The following is a 17,422-nucleotide window of genomic DNA, read 5'->3' on the forward strand; positions in this document are numbered from 1 at the left end:
CTTGCAACAAGATTCAAATTCTGAAGGACCTACTCGAAGATTCTGACCCTGGTTTCCTATGCATCACGGAATCATGGATTAAAAAAGATGACCTATTTACACAAAATGAACTCTGCTCCCATGGCTACCAAGGTCTCTTTTCACCTAGATCTAACCATAAAGGAGGTGGCCTGGCAATTCTCTATAAATCCTTTTTCGATGTTCAGCTCCTCGAAAGGGTTGCCACACCTCACTAGAATACATGCTTGCTTCCGCCAACGATGAACTTCACCCTCACCCACTGGGCATCCTGCTCCTATATCGCCCACCTATCCCTTGGAACAACTCCTCCGAACTCATCCTTGAGACTATAGCAAACGCCTTCCTCAAGTTCCAAAGGTTATTGATCATCGAAGACATCAATCTCCACCTAGACAACATCACCAGCAAGGATACGATTGAACTTATTAGCTTCCTCACCTCCCTTGGCCTCCCCCCCCCCCCGCACCATCCCCAACCCACGAAAAGGGGCACACATTAGATCTTATTAGCTTCCTCAATCTTACCGCTCACAAGATGTCAGTTGACAACACTCGCTGGGAACATGTCCCCTGGTCCGACCACTTCCTAGGGGCTTTCTGTCTCCCCATCTTTATGTCGCACCTTGGGGCTCCACCCCACACTTCCAACCCCATTACCTACCGCAAAAAAATCACAAGCGATCTGTTCTGGTCTAAATTTCTCAATCTATTCTCCTCTGCCCCTAAGCCTGCAGATTCAGGTACTAATTGGCATAACTGGGTCGCTCTCTCCGAATTCACCTATCTTTCCCTTGCCCCTCTTTCCACTAAATCCATCTCCTACCCCCGCAAGGCCCCTTGGTACCTCCCATATCACAGAGAGCTAAAACAGAAATGTCGAGCTCTGGAGCGCATATGGAAAAAATCATAGACAGACAGTCCTGGAGAGTCAATATCAAGCTGTACAATACTGCGCTAAAAAAAGCAAGAAAGGACTTCTATGGCGACAAAATCTCCAGGTCCAACAATCAGAGCAGTACACTGTTAAACATCTGCGCTCCCTAACCTCCAAAAGAGACCCCACCATGCTCCCCTCCTCTCCCTCAGCCGATATTCTGGCAAAATTCTTCAACGATAAGGTTTCTTCCTTGAGATGCTCCTTCCCTCCTTCAGTCTCCTACAACTCCCTGGTACCCACTGATTCCACTCCCACCATAATGGTCTCCAACCCTATCCCAGCTGACAGATCCTGGACCACCTTTGAGTGCGTATCTGAATCCCTGGTCCTCAATCTCTGCCTCAAACTGAAATCCTGTAACTGCTCCTTGGACCCATTCCCCTCCAACCTATATGAGAACATTCCTGCTCAGGCTATCTCTTCTATCACCAATCTCATAAACTCCGCCCTTCAGTCGGGCCATTTCCCCCAGAAATGGGTCATATCGCCTTAACCCCACTACTGAAAAAATCTGACCTTGACCCTTCCATACCATCCAGCTATCGCCCAATTGCAAATATCCCTCTCCTAACCAAGATGCTAGAGTCCATCATTTCTACCCAACTCTCATCATACTTGGAGAGATTCTCTATTCTTCTACCCTATCAATATGGCTTTCGTCCTAACTTCAGCACCGAATCCCTACTGTCTTCCCTGATTTCAAGGGTTCAACAACTTCACTCTCGAAACAAGTTTGCCGTCCTCCTACAATTTGACCTTTCCGCTGCTTTCGACGTTGTCCACCATGATATTCTTGTTTACCAACTCTCTGAGATCGGCATCAACTCCACAGTCCTAGATTGGTTCTCTAAATTCCTCCGCTCTCGTTCTTACATTGTCAACATGAATGGCACCTCATCCTCCCCCTGGAAACCGAATTGTGGAGTCCCGCAAGGCTCTCCACTATCTCCTATCCTTTTCAACATCTATATGTCCTCCCTAAAACTCCTCCACCTATCCCCCCTTGAAACAATTTACACTTATGCAGACGACATCCTCGTCCTTCTCGAGACCGATTCAAACTTCACCGACCTGTCTAAGAACATATCCTCTTGTATAACGAACCTACAATCCTGGGCCCACACTGTGCAAATGAAATTGAATGAGTCTAAAACAAGACTTCTTTGGCTCGGCCCAAAACTAGGCCACCTACCCACCTCCATCCCACTACCCTCTGGCTCCTCTCTGCAGCTTGAGTTCTCGAGCAAGGTCTTAGGCGTCACCATCGATTCCACATTGTCCTTCAATGACCACCTCCAATCCTTGGTAAAAAAAATGCTTGTTCAGCCTTCATATGCTGAGGAAAGTTAGATCCTGCTTCCATCAAAAACATTTTACCCTCCTTGTCCAATCCATCATCCTTTCCAGATTAGACTATTGCAACTCTATCTACTTAAGCCTAACTAAGAAAAACCTCCACAGACTCCAACGGATTCAGAATGCCGCGGCCAAGCTCATCTTCGCTAAAAGTAAATTTGACCATGTCTCCCCGCTCCTGGCCAAGCTCCACTGGCTTCCAATTATCGCCAGGGTCCACTATAAATGCTCCTGTTTAGCTTTCAAAATCCTACACAGTATCCTCCCTCCCTTTATCCCTCTTTCTTGGAATTCCTCAAACCCTAATACCATCAGATCCTCCCACAAATTAAAACTATCCTTCCCCTCGCTAAAAGGCATTTCCCACACAGGAAAGCTAGGGACCTCCCTCCACTTCAAAATCACTGAGCTCTGGAACAACCTTACCCCTCCCCTCTTCGGAACTTGAGCTCTCTCCAAGTTTTCCGCAAACATCTGAAAACCTTGCTTTTCTCAAAAATGTAAGTCTCCCTCCAATTTAGGAATCAAGGAAACTCTTATATCTTGGCATCCCAAGTCCTCTAAATTTTCTTCACACTTCTATCTCTAACCCTCTGTTGTAGTTCCTATTTCTTCTACTGTAAACCGCGCCGAGCTCTACGAACGTGGAGATGATGTGGTATACAAACCTAAGGATTAGATTAGATTAGATTAGATTAGGATAGCCATCCAGATGATCACCCGAAATTGGAAGAACTGTGATCGTTTAAATTTTTCGTTCTTGTGGGCTAGTCTTTGCTCTAGTTACAGATTTGAAAGAATAAATGCTGATAATTTAGGACATGGTAATATAGTTAAATTAATATGGGGCCTATTGGCATCTTATGTTACCTCATTGTAATTGTTTGTTGACTATAAATCAGTTTGTTCTTTACTTTGGTATATATCCAGGGCAGGGGTGGAGGGGGATTCTTTATGTCATAAATTGATTTTTGAATATTTATAATTGGGATGGGTGAGAAGATATCATTATTCAGAATAGATAGGATATTTAGGATAATATATGTTGGTGTTATACAGAATGATAATTGTTTGGGTGGATAGGTGGGGGGGGGGGAGAAATGGATGATTATGAACATGAGAAAGATGAATGTGCTTTTATTGTATTACTATGAGTTGCATTGGTTGTATTGCACTGTTGTAGTTTTGAAAATTAATAAAGAATTTAAAAATTAAAAAAAAAATAAAAAGACTGTAGTCAAGTTGTAGAACGATCATGCCACCATGATTCTGATAGCTCCTCTGTGGCTGAGACAAACTTGGTACTCCCTTCTACTTCAACTCAGCAGCAGGGAACCATACCTTCTACCAGTTTTTCCATCTTTGCTTACACAGTCAAGGATCACTACTCCATCCCAACCTACAGTCTTTACACCTGACAGCTTGGTACTTCTCACCATAATTCCTCTTCAGTTTTCTCAACTTGGAAGAGACATTTTAGAGGCTTCTAGAAAGCCTGCCACGAAACAATGCTACCATCAAAAATGGACTAGATTTTCTACGCGGTGCATCTCTTATGACAAGGAGCCTCAAGATTCCTCCTTATATTCTGTTCTGGATTATTTTTTGCACTTATCTACGTCTGGCCTCAAGTCTACATCTATCTGAGTCCATCTCAGTGCTTTCCATCAACCTATTGAAGGGAAACCCCTCTCTGCTCATCCGGTGGTTTCCAAATTTATGAAAGGACTTTTCAATGTCAAACCTCCTCTCAAACCACCTCCTGTGGTTTGGGATCTCAATGTTCTTGCTCAATTGATGAAGCCTACATTTGAACCAATGTCTACGGCTCATCTGAAATATCTCACTTGGAAAGTGGTGTTTCTCATTGCCCTCACGTCTGCTCGAAGAGTCAGTGAGCTGCAAGCTTTAGTTGTTGATCCACCTTTCACAGTTTTCCATCATGACAAGGTGGTCCTCCGTACTCATCCTAAATTCTTACCTAAAGTGGTTTCAGAATTTCATCTCAACCAATCTATTGTACTTCCAGTGTTTTTTCAAAGGCCTTATTCTCATCCTGGAAAATCAGCTGTTCATACTCTGGACTGTAAGCGTGCTTTGGCCTTCTACTTCGAATGCACCAAACCACACAGATCTGCTCCTCAACTTTTTGTCTCCTTTAATCCGAACAAGTTGAGATATCCGATTTCTAAGCGTACCATCTCCAACTGAATGGCTGCTTGTATCTGTTTCTGCTATGCCCAGGCTGGACTGCATCTACAGAGTCGAGTCGCAGGCCACAAAGTCAGAGCCATGGCGGCTTCAATAGCTTTCCTCAGATTCACTCCTATTGAGGAAATTTGCAAAGCTGCTACCTGGTCCTCAGTTCATACTTTCACCTCTCATTATTGTCTGGATGTTTTCTCCAGACGGGATGGCCATTTTGGCCAGAGAGTATTACAAAATTCTCATAAGTTGCCAACACTCCCACCATCCCATTCTGGTTAGCGTGGAGGTCACCCACATGTGAAAATAGGCTGCCTGCTTGTTCTGGGATAAAGCACAGTTACTTACTGTAACAGGTGTTATCCAGGGACAGCAGGCAGCTATTCTCACAACCCACCCACCTCCCCTGGTTGCCTTCTCTGCTAGCTATCTGAACTGAGGAGACGCGCCCTGTGCTGGGCCGGAAGGCACTCGCGCATGTGCGGTGCGGGAGACTCAAAACTTCTGAGTTTCTTCAAGCAAGTCTGCTTGTGAGGCTGTCCGCATCCGGGCTCCGTGAATGACATCACCCACATATGAGAATAGCTGCCTGCTGTCCCTGGATAACACCTGTTACGGTAAGTAACTGTGCTTTTAGGTACATTAGAAACAGAAAACCTGTGAGGGAATCTGTGGGACCATTGGATGATCAAAGAGTAAAAGGTGCGCTCAGGGAGGATAAGGCCATAGTGGAGAGACTGAATGAATTCTTTGCTTCGGTCTTTACGGAAGAAGATGTAAGAGATTTACCTGAACCGGAAATGGTTTTCAAGGATGATAAGGAGGAAATGAAAGAAATTTCAGTGAACCTGGAAGATGTACTAAGCCAAATTGACAAGAGTGATAAATCACCTGGACCGGATGGTATACATCACAGGGTATTGAAAGAACTCAAACTTGAAATTGTTAGTGATCTTTATCCAGTCGTTAAATTTGTCTATAGTACCTGAAGATTGGGGGGTGACCAATGTTACGCCAATTTTTAAAGAGTTCCAGGGGAGATTTGGGGAATTACAGACTGGTAAGTGTGACCTCAGTACCGGTGGAAACAATTATAAAAAATAAAATTGTGGAACATGTAAACAAACATGATTTAATGAGAGAGTCAACATGGGTTCAGCCGAGGGAGGTCTTGCCTCACCAATTTGCTTGAGTACTTTAAAGGTGTGAATAAACGTAGGTAAAGGCAAGCCAGTTGATGTTGTGAATCTATATTTCCTGAAAGCTCTTGACAAAGTTTCTCATGAAAGGTTCCTGAGAAAATTGAGTCATGGGAAAGGAGGCAATATTCAATTGTGGATTAAGAATTGGTAATCGTATAGAATACAGGGGGTAGGGTTAAATGGCTATTTTTCTCAGAGGAGGAGGGTAAATAGTGGTGTGCCAAAGGGATCTGTACTTGGACCTGTGCTATTTAATTTAAATGATCTGGAAACTGGAATGATGAGTATGGTGATTAAATTTGCAGATGACACTAAACTGTTCAAAGTTATTAAAACGGATATGGACTGTGAAAAACTGCAGGAAGATCTTAAGAAATTGGAAGACTGGGCGTCCAAGTGGCAGATGAAATTCAATGTGGACAAATGCAAAGTGATGCATATTGGGAAGAATAATTCAGATCATAGTTACCGGATGCTAGGGTCCACCTTGGGGTTAGCTCCCAAGAAAATGATCTGGGTGTCATTGTAGACAATATGCTGAAACCTTCCGCCCAATGTGCAGTGGCGGCGGCCAAAAAAGCAAACAAGATGCTAGTAATTATTAGAAAAGGGATGGTAAACAAGACTGAGTGTATTGCTCTGTATCACTCAACGATGTGACCTCACCTTGAGAATTGTGTTCAGTTATCTCAAAAAAAGATATGGTGGCACTAGAAAAAGTTTCAAAGAAGAGCGACCAAGATGATAAAGGGGAGGGAATTCCACTCGTATGAGGAAAGACTAAAGAGGTTAGGGCTCTTCAGCTTGGAAAAGAGACGACTGAGGGGATATGATTGAAGTCTACAAAATCCTGAGTGGTGTAGAACAGGTATAAGTGGATCGTTATTTTTTTGTTTTTTTTTACTGTACCAAGATTTACAAAGACGACGGGACATTCGATGAAGTTAAATCAATTGGAGGAAATTTTTTTTTACTCAGAAAATAGTTAAGCTCTGGAACACATTGCCAGAGGATGTGGTAAGAGCAATTAATGTTGCTAGTTTAAAAAAAAGAAAAAAAGGTTTGGACAAGTTCCTAGAGAAAAAGTCCATAGTCTGCTTTTGAGACAGGCATGGGAGAAGCCTCTTCTTACCCTGGATTGGTAGCATGGAATGCTGCTACTATTTGTTTTTTTGCCAAGTATTTGTGACTTGGATTGGCCTCCATGAAGACAGGATACTGGAATAGATGGACCATTGGTCTGACCCATGGAGGCTCTTTTTATGTTCTTTAGATCAACATACAAAGTGTAAATTTTATATCAGGATTCAGCAACTAAGCCTCTACAATTTGAATTTAGTAACTGTATTTGAGATTTGCAGCCTCTCGATTATTAGTTTGTGTCAAAGTTTGTGTTTGTATATATTTTATGTAAAATGAAAAGTTTTCGCATATCTCCTGAAATTTGGCATTCCTTCCAATGCTCTATTAGGTGATGGGGGGCTTAGGTTCCACAGTCTAGGCAAGAATTGGGAGTAAACTCTTCTACAGTCATTTTCTAAGTAAAGGAATCATCCTGGTGGAATACACAGTCTCTTTTTTTTTTTTTTGTTAGTGGAGAGATCTGCCCAGGATATAAATCGATAGTTCCTTCAGCATATAATCTGGGACCTTATTGTGGTAGAATTTACAGGCCAATTCAAGGCTATTGAAGATATAACATTTCCCTCTGGGAGCCCATTAGCTGACTCCAATGTAGGAGAGTCAGGTCCATGGATGTCTAGAATTCTTAGCAGATGAAGCACTGTTTTGCTCACACTAGAGCCTCTACATATTCTTTGCAGTCAATCTATATATAATGCATTGCAGTAATCCATGCAGGATAAGGCATAATGCATAGAGTATTTGAACAAACGGTGAGTATAACATGGTCAGATTTGATATAATCTTTTGAGTAAGTAATCGCAGGAAATCCAAAACATTAACATTTAACCTTCAAAAAGGAGACTATGATAACATAAGGAGAATGGTAAAAAATAATTTTAGAGACGTAGCTTCAAAGATCAAAAATTTACATCAGATGTGGATGTTGTTCAAAAATACTAACCTGAAAGACCAGATCAGATATATTCTATGTATTAATAAAGGAGGAAGGAAGGCCAAGGTGATAGCTGCATGGTTTAAAAGTGGGGTCAAGGAAGCAGAGCTAAATGAAAATCCTTCAGAAACTGGATGAAGGATCTGACTGAAGATAATAGGAAACATAAGAAATGGAAAGTCAAATGCAAAGTGCTAAGAGAGGTAGAGAGAGACCTTGAAAAGAAGATTGCATTAAAGACAAAAACATGTAGCAAAAACTATTTTAGCTATATTAAAAGCAAGAAATTTCTAATATAAAAAGAATCAGTTGGACTGCTAGATGACCAAGGGATGAAAAGGGCTCTCAGGAAAGACAAAGCCATAGCGAAGAGATTAAATACATTCCTTGCTTTGGTCTTCAAAGGAAAATATGAGGGAGATACTAATGCCAGAACTGATATTCAGTGAGTCAGAGAAACTGAAACAAATCTCTGTAAAATTGGAAGATGTGATGGGGCAATTTGAAGAGTAGCAAATTGTTTGGACCAGAGTATTGATAGAATTAATAAATGAACTTGTTGAGCTATTGTTAATAATTTGTCATTTATCTTTAAAATTCAGCATGGTACCAGAAGTCTGGAGGATGGCCAATGTAACGCCAATTTATAAAAAGGGTTCCAGAAGTGATCCAGGAAATTATAGATTGGTGGTAGAGGCTATTATAAAAAACAAAATGACAGAATATTTACATATACATGGATTAATGAGACAAAGTCAACATAGATTTAGTCAAGGGAAATTTTGCCTCATCAATCTACTATGTTTATTTGAAGGTGTGAATAAACATGTGGGTAAAGGTGAGCAGGTTGATGTTATGTATTTTGATTTTCAAAAGGCATTTGACAAATTACCTCATGACAGACTCCTGAGGAAATTAAAAAGTCATTGGATAGGAGATAATGTCCTACTGTGGATTAAAAATTAGTTAAAAGAGAGAAAACAGAATAGGGTTAAATGGTCAATATTTTCAACAAAGAAGGGTGTGACCACTGCTTTTTTAAACATATTTATTAGTGATCTAGAGATGGGAATAACTAATGAGAGAATTAAATTTGCTGATGACACACAGTTGTTAAATTGCAAGAGGATTGTGATAAATGAGAAGAGGAACTTGGGAAATCGGTTTCAAAATGACAGATGACATTTAATTTGAACAAATGCAAAGTGATGCATGTGGGAAAGAGGAACCCAAACTATAGCTATGTGATGCAGAGTTCCAATGTTAGGAGTCACTGCCCAAGAAAAGGATCTAGGTGTCGTCATTGATGATATGTTGAAACCGTCTGCTCAGTGTGCAGTACCGGCTAAGAAAGCAAATAGAATGTTATGAATTAGAAAAGGAATGAAAAATAAAATTGAAAATGTTATAATGTATTTATTTCGCTCCATGGTGTGGCTGCACCTCTAATACTGTGTGCTGTTCTGGTTGCCGCATCTCAAAAAAGTTATAGCAGATTTAGAAAAGGTACAGAGAAGGGCGAAGGAAATTATAAAGTGGATAGTGCACCTTCCCTATGAGGAAGGCTAAAGTAATTAAGGCTCTTCAGCTTGGAGAAGAGACAGCTCAGGAGAGATGTGATAAGAGTTCTATAAAATACTGAGTGGTGTACAACATGTAGATGTGAATCGCTTGTTTACTCTTTCCAAAATTACTAAGACTAGGGGGCGTTCAATGAAACTACTAAATAGTAGATTTAGAACAAACTGTAGAAAATATTTCTTCATTCAGTGTCTAATTAAACTCTTTACTGGAGAATATGTTGAAAGCGGTTAGCTTGGCATGGTTTAAAAATGGTTTGGATACTTTTGTAAAACAAAAGTACATAAGTCGTCATTAAAATGGAGTTGGGAAAATCCACTTTTTATTCCTGGGATAAGCAGCATAAAAATCTGTTTTACTCTTTCAGATCTTGTCAGGTATTTGTGACCTGGGTTGGCCACTGTTGGAGAAACATGATACTAGGCTTGATGAACCTTTGGTCTTTCCCAGTATGACAGCTCTTATGTAGGCTTCCTTAAATGATTTCACCCTGAAATCTGTGTTCTTGGTAGACCAAGTATGTCTCAGGGTTTCAGCCCTCTCAGTCTTAGATCCTAGTTAGTCTTTTGTGGCAAACGTTGTTTGGATTCACACAATGCATCTATTTTTGCCAAAGGTGGTTTCTCCTTTCCATATGAATCAGATGATTACTCTTCCGGTGTTTTCTAGGCAAGCATAGTCTGTATTCAGACCAAGTACTTCATAAGCTAGTTGTGTCTAGAAGTTACAATCTCATTCAGGAAATCTGACAGACCTTTTGTCTTAATTAACATGCATGTAAAGGGTGACCTCTAAATTCTCCTTGGCATGCTGGATTAAAGCAATGAATATTTTCAGCCAGGTTTTCAGCCAGGTTTCCAGGCTCATTCAGCATGATCTCAAGAGACATAGGAGAAGGCCCAGACAATCATCCCAGAGGATATTTGCAAGGCAGCTACATGGTCATTGTTGCATTCATTTGTGAGACACTAAGGGATTGATGTTTCAGTCAGAGAGGATTCTGCCATTGGCAGAGCGGTGATGATGGGAAAATGGTCTTATAGGCTGTTCTACAACATTGATCTAGATTAATCTAGCAGGATGAAAAGGAAAGTGTAATTTTGATGTTGAATTGATTATTTCTTTTTTCTTTTTTTTTTTTAATTTCTGATAGACCAGCCCAGGGTCCACCTGGAAAGACAGCAGTGTTGGAGACATTGGTGTGTGGTGTCTGCCTACGTTTCTGCCTTGCTCCCTCAATGTCTCTATTTCTGATTAGCTAAATTTGTAGAAGGCTCTTTGGTGAATTTTTTGATCATAAGCTGTTCAACTCCTTAGGCAACAAAACAGCAGATCAGTAATGTTTTGTTGCCTATCTTGGATCTTGTAGATTGCCTCACTGCTTGTTTCCTTGTTGCACTCCTTATACCAGTGATCTCACAGGAAGAGTTCAGCATCTCTACAAAAAATCTGCTGAAGAAAGTTCCTTCTCAAGATCTTCCCATTGTTGCACAAATTTATCTCTCAAACTCTTGCCCCCGAAAGAACCAATATAAAATAAACACGGATCCCGTCCATCTCCACAGTGCTGCCTATAGGTTTTCCAGATATTCTCTATACTTGGGATAATCTCATAACCAACCCTGAGTGGGCAGAAAATGTTTAACCTGGAGGAAAGGAAAAATATCCTTTCCAGGAAGAGTATATCACTATTCTAAATCCTGAAAGGATCAAATCTTCCCCACATCCAGCAGTTGGCAGAATCTCAACAATCCCTTGCTTTATTTTCTGGCGAACGTTCCACACTCCTTCCCTGCCCTAAAGAAAGGCTCATGACAAATAAACAATGAGAAGATCCATGAATGATCCATATTTAGCTTTTATCTAACCTCATAAAATCAAAAGGTGTTTCATAAATGGATTAGGAATGACTTTCCTGGTATAATGAAATCCATCCATAGCCATAGCAGGTACTTCAGTGCAAAATAAGGAAAGCTCCTACTCCAAAGCTACTCTTGCCTTGTCCAGAGAACACTCCCAGTCAAGTAATTGATTTAATTGAGCTGCCCAGTAATACCAACACAGATTAGGAGCTCTCTGCCTCCACATGCTACATCCTGCCATAATACTGACGTAGATAATCTAGGGGCTTTTCCTCCCCAAATAAAAGCATTAAAATTCTGCTACAAATTAAGAAGCACCCAAGCAGGCATCTCTGGGCAAAGACTGAAATAAAAATAAAACTCGGAAAAGAACATTCATCTTAAGAACTTCAATACACCTCCACCATAATAACCAGATCCCCTTCCATCTACTCAGATATGACTATTTTTATATTGATCATTGTGGTGTTTTATCTTGCATTTTTGTTGATTCCAGTAACATAATGCTCATTAGTACAAAAATTAGACATTTTATCTATAAAATTACATGTTTCTAGCAGAAAGATAAACATTGCCCTCATGTTGAATTAGCAGGTCAAAAGCTAAAAAAGTCAAGTATAGCTGATAAAATGGGTATATGGGAAATGACCTGGAAACCTATTATGTTTATAGAATATACTTTCATATATGTGATCATCTCTGGGAAAAAGTGACTAAAGTCACCAGAAACAAAAAAAATAGATTTTAATTAATTCTGTTAGAGCAAATCATTAGTATACAGCAGTCTAAACCTCATTCTTTTATGTGAAAAAAATAGAATAGTTACAGAAATTCAAACATGTAACATTTTCAAACTGCTTATGGATGCATGACGTGAAAAATTGGCCATTATCAACACTTTGGGCCTGCTTCTTTAGTCATCTTTTCTCAAAGATAGTCACATATTTGCCCCCATTCAGTAGCTCTTTACATGGTAACTGTATCAGTAATTGACTTGTACATTGATTGTTTTTATAGCTTGTTTTATTTTTCTCATATAAGTTGTATAAAGTGTCAGGTTGCTTACTCTACCCTAATATGATGTTCTTCTCCCTCTTCCCACACCCTGCCTTTTAGGTGAATAATGCTACAGCACGAGTAATGACTAACAAAAAGATGGTCACACCATATGCAAATGGTAAGGCATAGCACTTGCAAATGGTCTAAGGTATAGAGTACGGAACAAAAAAGGAGATGCAGATCTCATGGGTGTTTAGCCGCAAAAACAAAAGGAAAGTGAGGCCTAAACAGCAAGGATGCCAATAGTGACTAAGTAGTTGAAAGAATCCTGACAAAGGCTTGGTTGCGAAACACGGCTGTATCCTCTTAACGTATGGATTTGCGATTACCCAATAAACTGTTGCTACTATGTTACTATTGGTATCCTCGTCTGTTAAGGTATAGAGTACAGCACTTAAACTTACAAATGAGATATTGTGTCAGCCGACAGCAAGAAGGGGCACCTGCAGACTGAGAGGCAGCTGTTGTACTCCACATAAGTACAGCTGCAGATATTGAAAGACTCAATCTGTACGTACCACTTTTAATGTAGTGGCACTTTTGCACAGAATAATTTAACACCCTCTTCTGCATGTGTGAGAAATTTAGTATATATGCACTTGTACATAACACAAGATATTATTAGGTTTTCAACTATAAGCAAGTTTCAGAGAGAGATGAATTTCAGGGACTTTTGTCAACCCACTTTTTCTTCTTTCTTAATGTGCCTTACTGTCACCCTTTTAGGATATGGTTTGTCTCATGGTGTGGCCTTGCGGTATTCCTTGCCCTTGCCTTCCCCATGCTACTGTTTGGTGTGGGCTGTACTTCCTTCTACTCTATCCACTCACTGCTCTCTCTTACCCCTGCAGGTTGGAAGTTAAGCCCGGTCATGGGAGCAGTCTATGGGCCAGAGTTATATGCAGGTACAGCAGCTCTTGGCGCTCACCAGCGTATATATGTTGTCTTAGTACTTTGCCCTATGACTGCAGTAGTGTTACTGTTCTATATTCTGGATTTTTGGCATTTTTTAACACCCTTATTTTTTTGCATTTTTATCCTTTAAAAAAATTGGAATCAGCATCCAGCTTTCAAGCAGATGTCTCACTAGGCAATGATGCGGCAGTGCCCCTGGCGGGACGGGGGGGCATAAACACGTACATTCCTTTACTCAGTAAGTAATCATGAGATTGGCCCCTGTATTGTTCCTTTTGCTTGAGTAAACTATGAATTTGTTACCCTCTTGCGTTCAGTCTGTATAATATATACTTGACAAGACGTTTCTGGGTCCCTCCTGTTCCCCTTCGTAAGAAGCCTTTATGAAGTGCTGTCATTCTACATCGTACTATGCAAGATAAATTACAGGGCTTCATGTTTTGTTTTGTTTCTTCAAAGAGTTAACAATGCAAGTTTCAGTACTGGATAATCAAATGGCTTGCTTAAGTCATGTAGCGATTGCTGGCAGCTGTCAGATGTGAATTTTGATATGTTGATTGTGCAACTCTTTGCCATAACTAGTAGCCTGTGCAAAGCATGTGCTTAATTACTAGCCTGTACAAAGCATGCCCTTAACTATTAGTATGTGCAGAGCATGCTCTAATTCTTTTGGTCAGGGAGAAACTAAGTGATTTCATAAGCGCTGGGGCATTTACTTTTGGTCTCCATCATCTCCCATGGCCAGTCAGGAATTTGTCATTCTACCTTTTTCATTGAAATAACATTACGAAAACCTGTGATTGATTGATAATTTTCCCAGATGTCTGTACTATAACAGCAGCTGCATGAGGGTGATCCTTGCACATACAGAGTACAGAATAATATAGTAAATTTTACACTGAAGTCAGATCTTCACAAAAGGACTTTTAGGTTTGCAAGCAATAAAAGAATTATATAAATGAGGTTTATTTGAAATGTTCAAGTGAACTTTTTTTTTCTTTATTCAGTTGCCCTTTAAAGGGTAAAGGGAATTGTAAATATCCCACTTTAGAATTAACAGCTCAGGAACAGAAAGCATTGGTAGCTAAGCACAAAAAATATAGCATTGGTTCTTATTTTTTGAGAGTAAGAAATTACCGGTACTGCTGCTTTTACTTATAGAGCCACCTTTTTGTAAAAACACATTTCATTTGTTAAGTGTAATAAAGTGCTTCATAGTGACTCCTACCATAGAAGGTTGTGCAACAAACTATTCATTGATAAATAGGAAGTTAATTTCTTGGTGGCACACCTTTAATTATTGAGCTAATTATTAAGAATAAATTAATTTCTGCTCCTTGAGGGAAGGAACAAAAATGCTACTAACTAAAAATAGTAATTTTCAGCTACCAACAATAGGATACATAAATTTCTTTAAAAAATAAAATATAGTAAATAAAGGAATCATCTTCCAAGTTAGGGATGGGGAGGGCCAAGTATATATTATACAAACCATGCAGCTCTGAGCCAACTGTTGGACACCCCATGGCACATGGAAGTATGCTTCAGTTTGGGCTTTTCTTTTGCTTGGTTCCCAAGGCTTTCTCTGTGCTTATTTCCCTTCCAAAACCAACATGCGGTCTGTCTCTTTCCCTCGTGCTTTTGGCACTGTGATACTGTGGCTCTCTTCTATCTTTCCCTCGCTTTGTTGCTCTCATAATCTGTGTTCTTGTTTCTGCATTGGCCTGAGCCAGTTTACTCCAGCATGAGAATGGTAATAAAACAGGGACCAATAACTACATTTTGTAGTAACATTTGCAAGGGCATGCGTGGATGGGATGGAGGAGCCCTGTAGATGGGGCTTAAGAACAGGGAAAGCCTGTCGGGGGCATGTACTGGGGCCATTTTCTTCCTTCCTTCCTTCCTTCCTTTCTTATTTTTTTTCTTCTTTGACTACTACAGCATTTTACACTGGCTAACATTTTTCAGCAATATAAACTATTCTCTTGCTAGTGTTATAGATGCTATATGCTTTAAATATATATGTGCTCATCTTATTTTTTTTCTTCTCCTCTGTCTGCTGAGACCAGTTTCAGGTGCAGAAAGCCAAGGGCAGTTAATTTCAGACCTCAGCTGGTAGAGGAGTAGAAGAGGAAATGGAAGACATATATAATAGCTTTTTACTTTTGGTTTAGCCTCAAATATATTTCTAGTGCAGTAGGTGTGTCATTCTGCTCAGACGGGTAATATTGCAGTGCTCGCAAGCCATGTAGAAGGAATCCACTCTGGTTTTGTAATCCCTCCTACTTTATCAGAGGTCTGTATTGCCACCTTCAGTTTTTTTCCTTCTGATTGCAAGCCAGAAAGGGGTTTTCTGCTCTGCTTATTTCTTTATTTTTGTCAGTGTTTGTCAGTCTTTTTGCTTCATTTTGGTGCTAAGAGCTCCCCTAGTCGAGGGCACAGCTCTGCCTGCATGGAGGGGGAAGCAGACTACAGTCTGCAGCTGCAGGCCAGCCCCTTGTGGTACCTGTTGGCCAGCCTGCAGAAGCCTTTTTGGAGTTCAGGATTCATACCCCATGTAGCTTTGCTTGCTTACTGCTTTGCAGGAGCTTGAGCACAGGCTATTAGACATCCGTAGGGAGCTCAGCAGGGTCTTGCCTTCCCCTTTCGTGTTCACAGAGGTTGGAGGCTCAGTCAGACACCAGTCAGACTGGCGGCCCAAAGATTCAGTGCTGGAAGGAAGTTTTGTTGTGAGGCAGTGATTTCTTCTCCCAAATTCAGCTACCTTTGGAGCTGAGGCTGGCTGCAGCACATTGCCAGCACGCCTCACAGTGAACAAGACTGTTATAGCCTATGAGGAAAATCGGGAAGAGGGGGGGCTATAAATTTTGTTTTTATAGGTTTTTGCGTTTTTCCCCATCTTTTAAAAAAAAAAAAAAAAAAATTTTTTTTTTATTTTATTTCAGCATTTTGGAGTTGTTTTTGGCATCAAAACACTGCTGCTGTGGCCATCTTGGATTTCCCAATTATTTTTTTTCAAAGTTCTCTAGAAGCTCCAAATCAACTTATTTTGCTTCAGAACTGGCAGGGTTGGAGTCCTCAGGCTCTTTTGATCCTAATTAATGCCAGTATGCAAGGTTTACACTGGATGGGCACCCGAAGAGCACCCTTGCACCATGTCTGCGCAGCACGTGAAGGGGGGATGGAAGTGGTTGGCTTAGCCTCCCTTTTGCTTTCAAGGGCCAAGGAATGGGCAGGAAGCCCATCTGTTGGGGCTAAATTCCTTCTAGAACACCAGAATTTCAGTCACCTTAAACACAATGGCTCAGAGGCCACAGATCCCAAGAGACATGTGCCTAGTATGGCATTTTCTCTGAAATTTGTTAATTTGGCTAGGAGAGCCTTTCAGGACAGCTGAACATTCAAAGGGGAAGTCTGGCAGCGCACCTTAACACATACAAGGGGGTGGGGACTCCCAGGATGCATCTCCCTCACTGGCTGAAGCTGGCTAGTAGGGAACCTTTACATGGAAGATTCAGAGGATGAGGGCTCTCTTACAATGCCCTTACAGCCTCAGAGTGTACCCTCCCTGTGAGGATATGCAGGTGTGTGCATTAGACCCCTTGATGGCCCTCGATCAAGGGGATGACTCATGGTCCTCCATTTGTTCAATCCCTAGTCTCTATTGGATCTTATTACTGGTTTTCTACGGGAGTTAAATGTGGACTCCCAGCAGGTCTCTTCTGTTCCCACCTCAGTTATGAGTGGAGTGATAGCCCAATTTTCATCGTTTCCCTGACTCCTGATATCAATGGCATTGGTCACAGAGCATTTGGATGCTCCTGAAGGGTCCCTTAAAATAGCCAGGGCAATGGCTTGGCTGTATCCAATGGTACAGGAGTGTCACCAGCTATTCATTCAGCCCAAGATGGATTCCTTGGTAGCGCAGGGGTTACCAAACACACGCTCCTAAAAAGCAAGGGGGTTTGGTGTCATTATAGGTTGCAGACTCTTGAGCTGGTGAATGACATGCCTTTACCCCAGCTCCTATTGGCAGGGGTGGATTACATGGCAGATGCCCTTTACGACATCATCAGTCATAAGCAGAGTTTCTGCTTATTCGATCTCAGCTTGCAGAATGCTATGGGCTGGAGACTCCACCTCCAAGGCCACTCCCAGCAGACTTTGTTTCAAGGGACAAATGTTGTTCGGTAAGGGACTGGATGATC

At 41.0% G+C, this 17,422-nt stretch overlaps 1 protein-coding gene across 13 annotated transcripts in view; it reads left to right on the forward strand.

Annotated features, from left to right (window-relative positions):
• Positions 1-17,422, forward strand: part of RBFOX2 (RNA binding fox-1 homolog 2) — an 839,083-nt gene that overhangs the window by 596,743 nt on the left and 224,918 nt on the right. For 9 of the 13 annotated variants that reach the window (XR_004538493.1, XM_033935143.1, XM_033935145.1 and 6 more), the window contains 3 exons: positions 12,357-12,417; positions 13,151-13,204; positions 13,360-13,452. Coding sequence is in view for 12 of the 13 variants with exons in the window: in XM_033935143.1 (XP_033791034.1) it covers positions 12,357-12,417; positions 13,151-13,204; positions 13,360-13,452 (208 nt within the window). In the remaining variant the exon portion in view is untranslated. The remainder of the gene's footprint in view (positions 1-12,356; positions 12,418-13,150; positions 13,205-13,359; positions 13,453-17,422) is intronic. The other 4 variants (XM_033935148.1, XM_033935149.1, XM_033935150.1 and 1 more) reach the window with 2 other exon arrangements.

This window comes from Geotrypetes seraphini, chromosome 2 (assembly GCF_902459505.1).
Source record: "Geotrypetes seraphini chromosome 2, aGeoSer1.1, whole genome shotgun sequence".
NCBI classification, from domain to species: domain Eukaryota; kingdom Metazoa; phylum Chordata; class Amphibia; order Gymnophiona; family Dermophiidae; genus Geotrypetes; species Geotrypetes seraphini.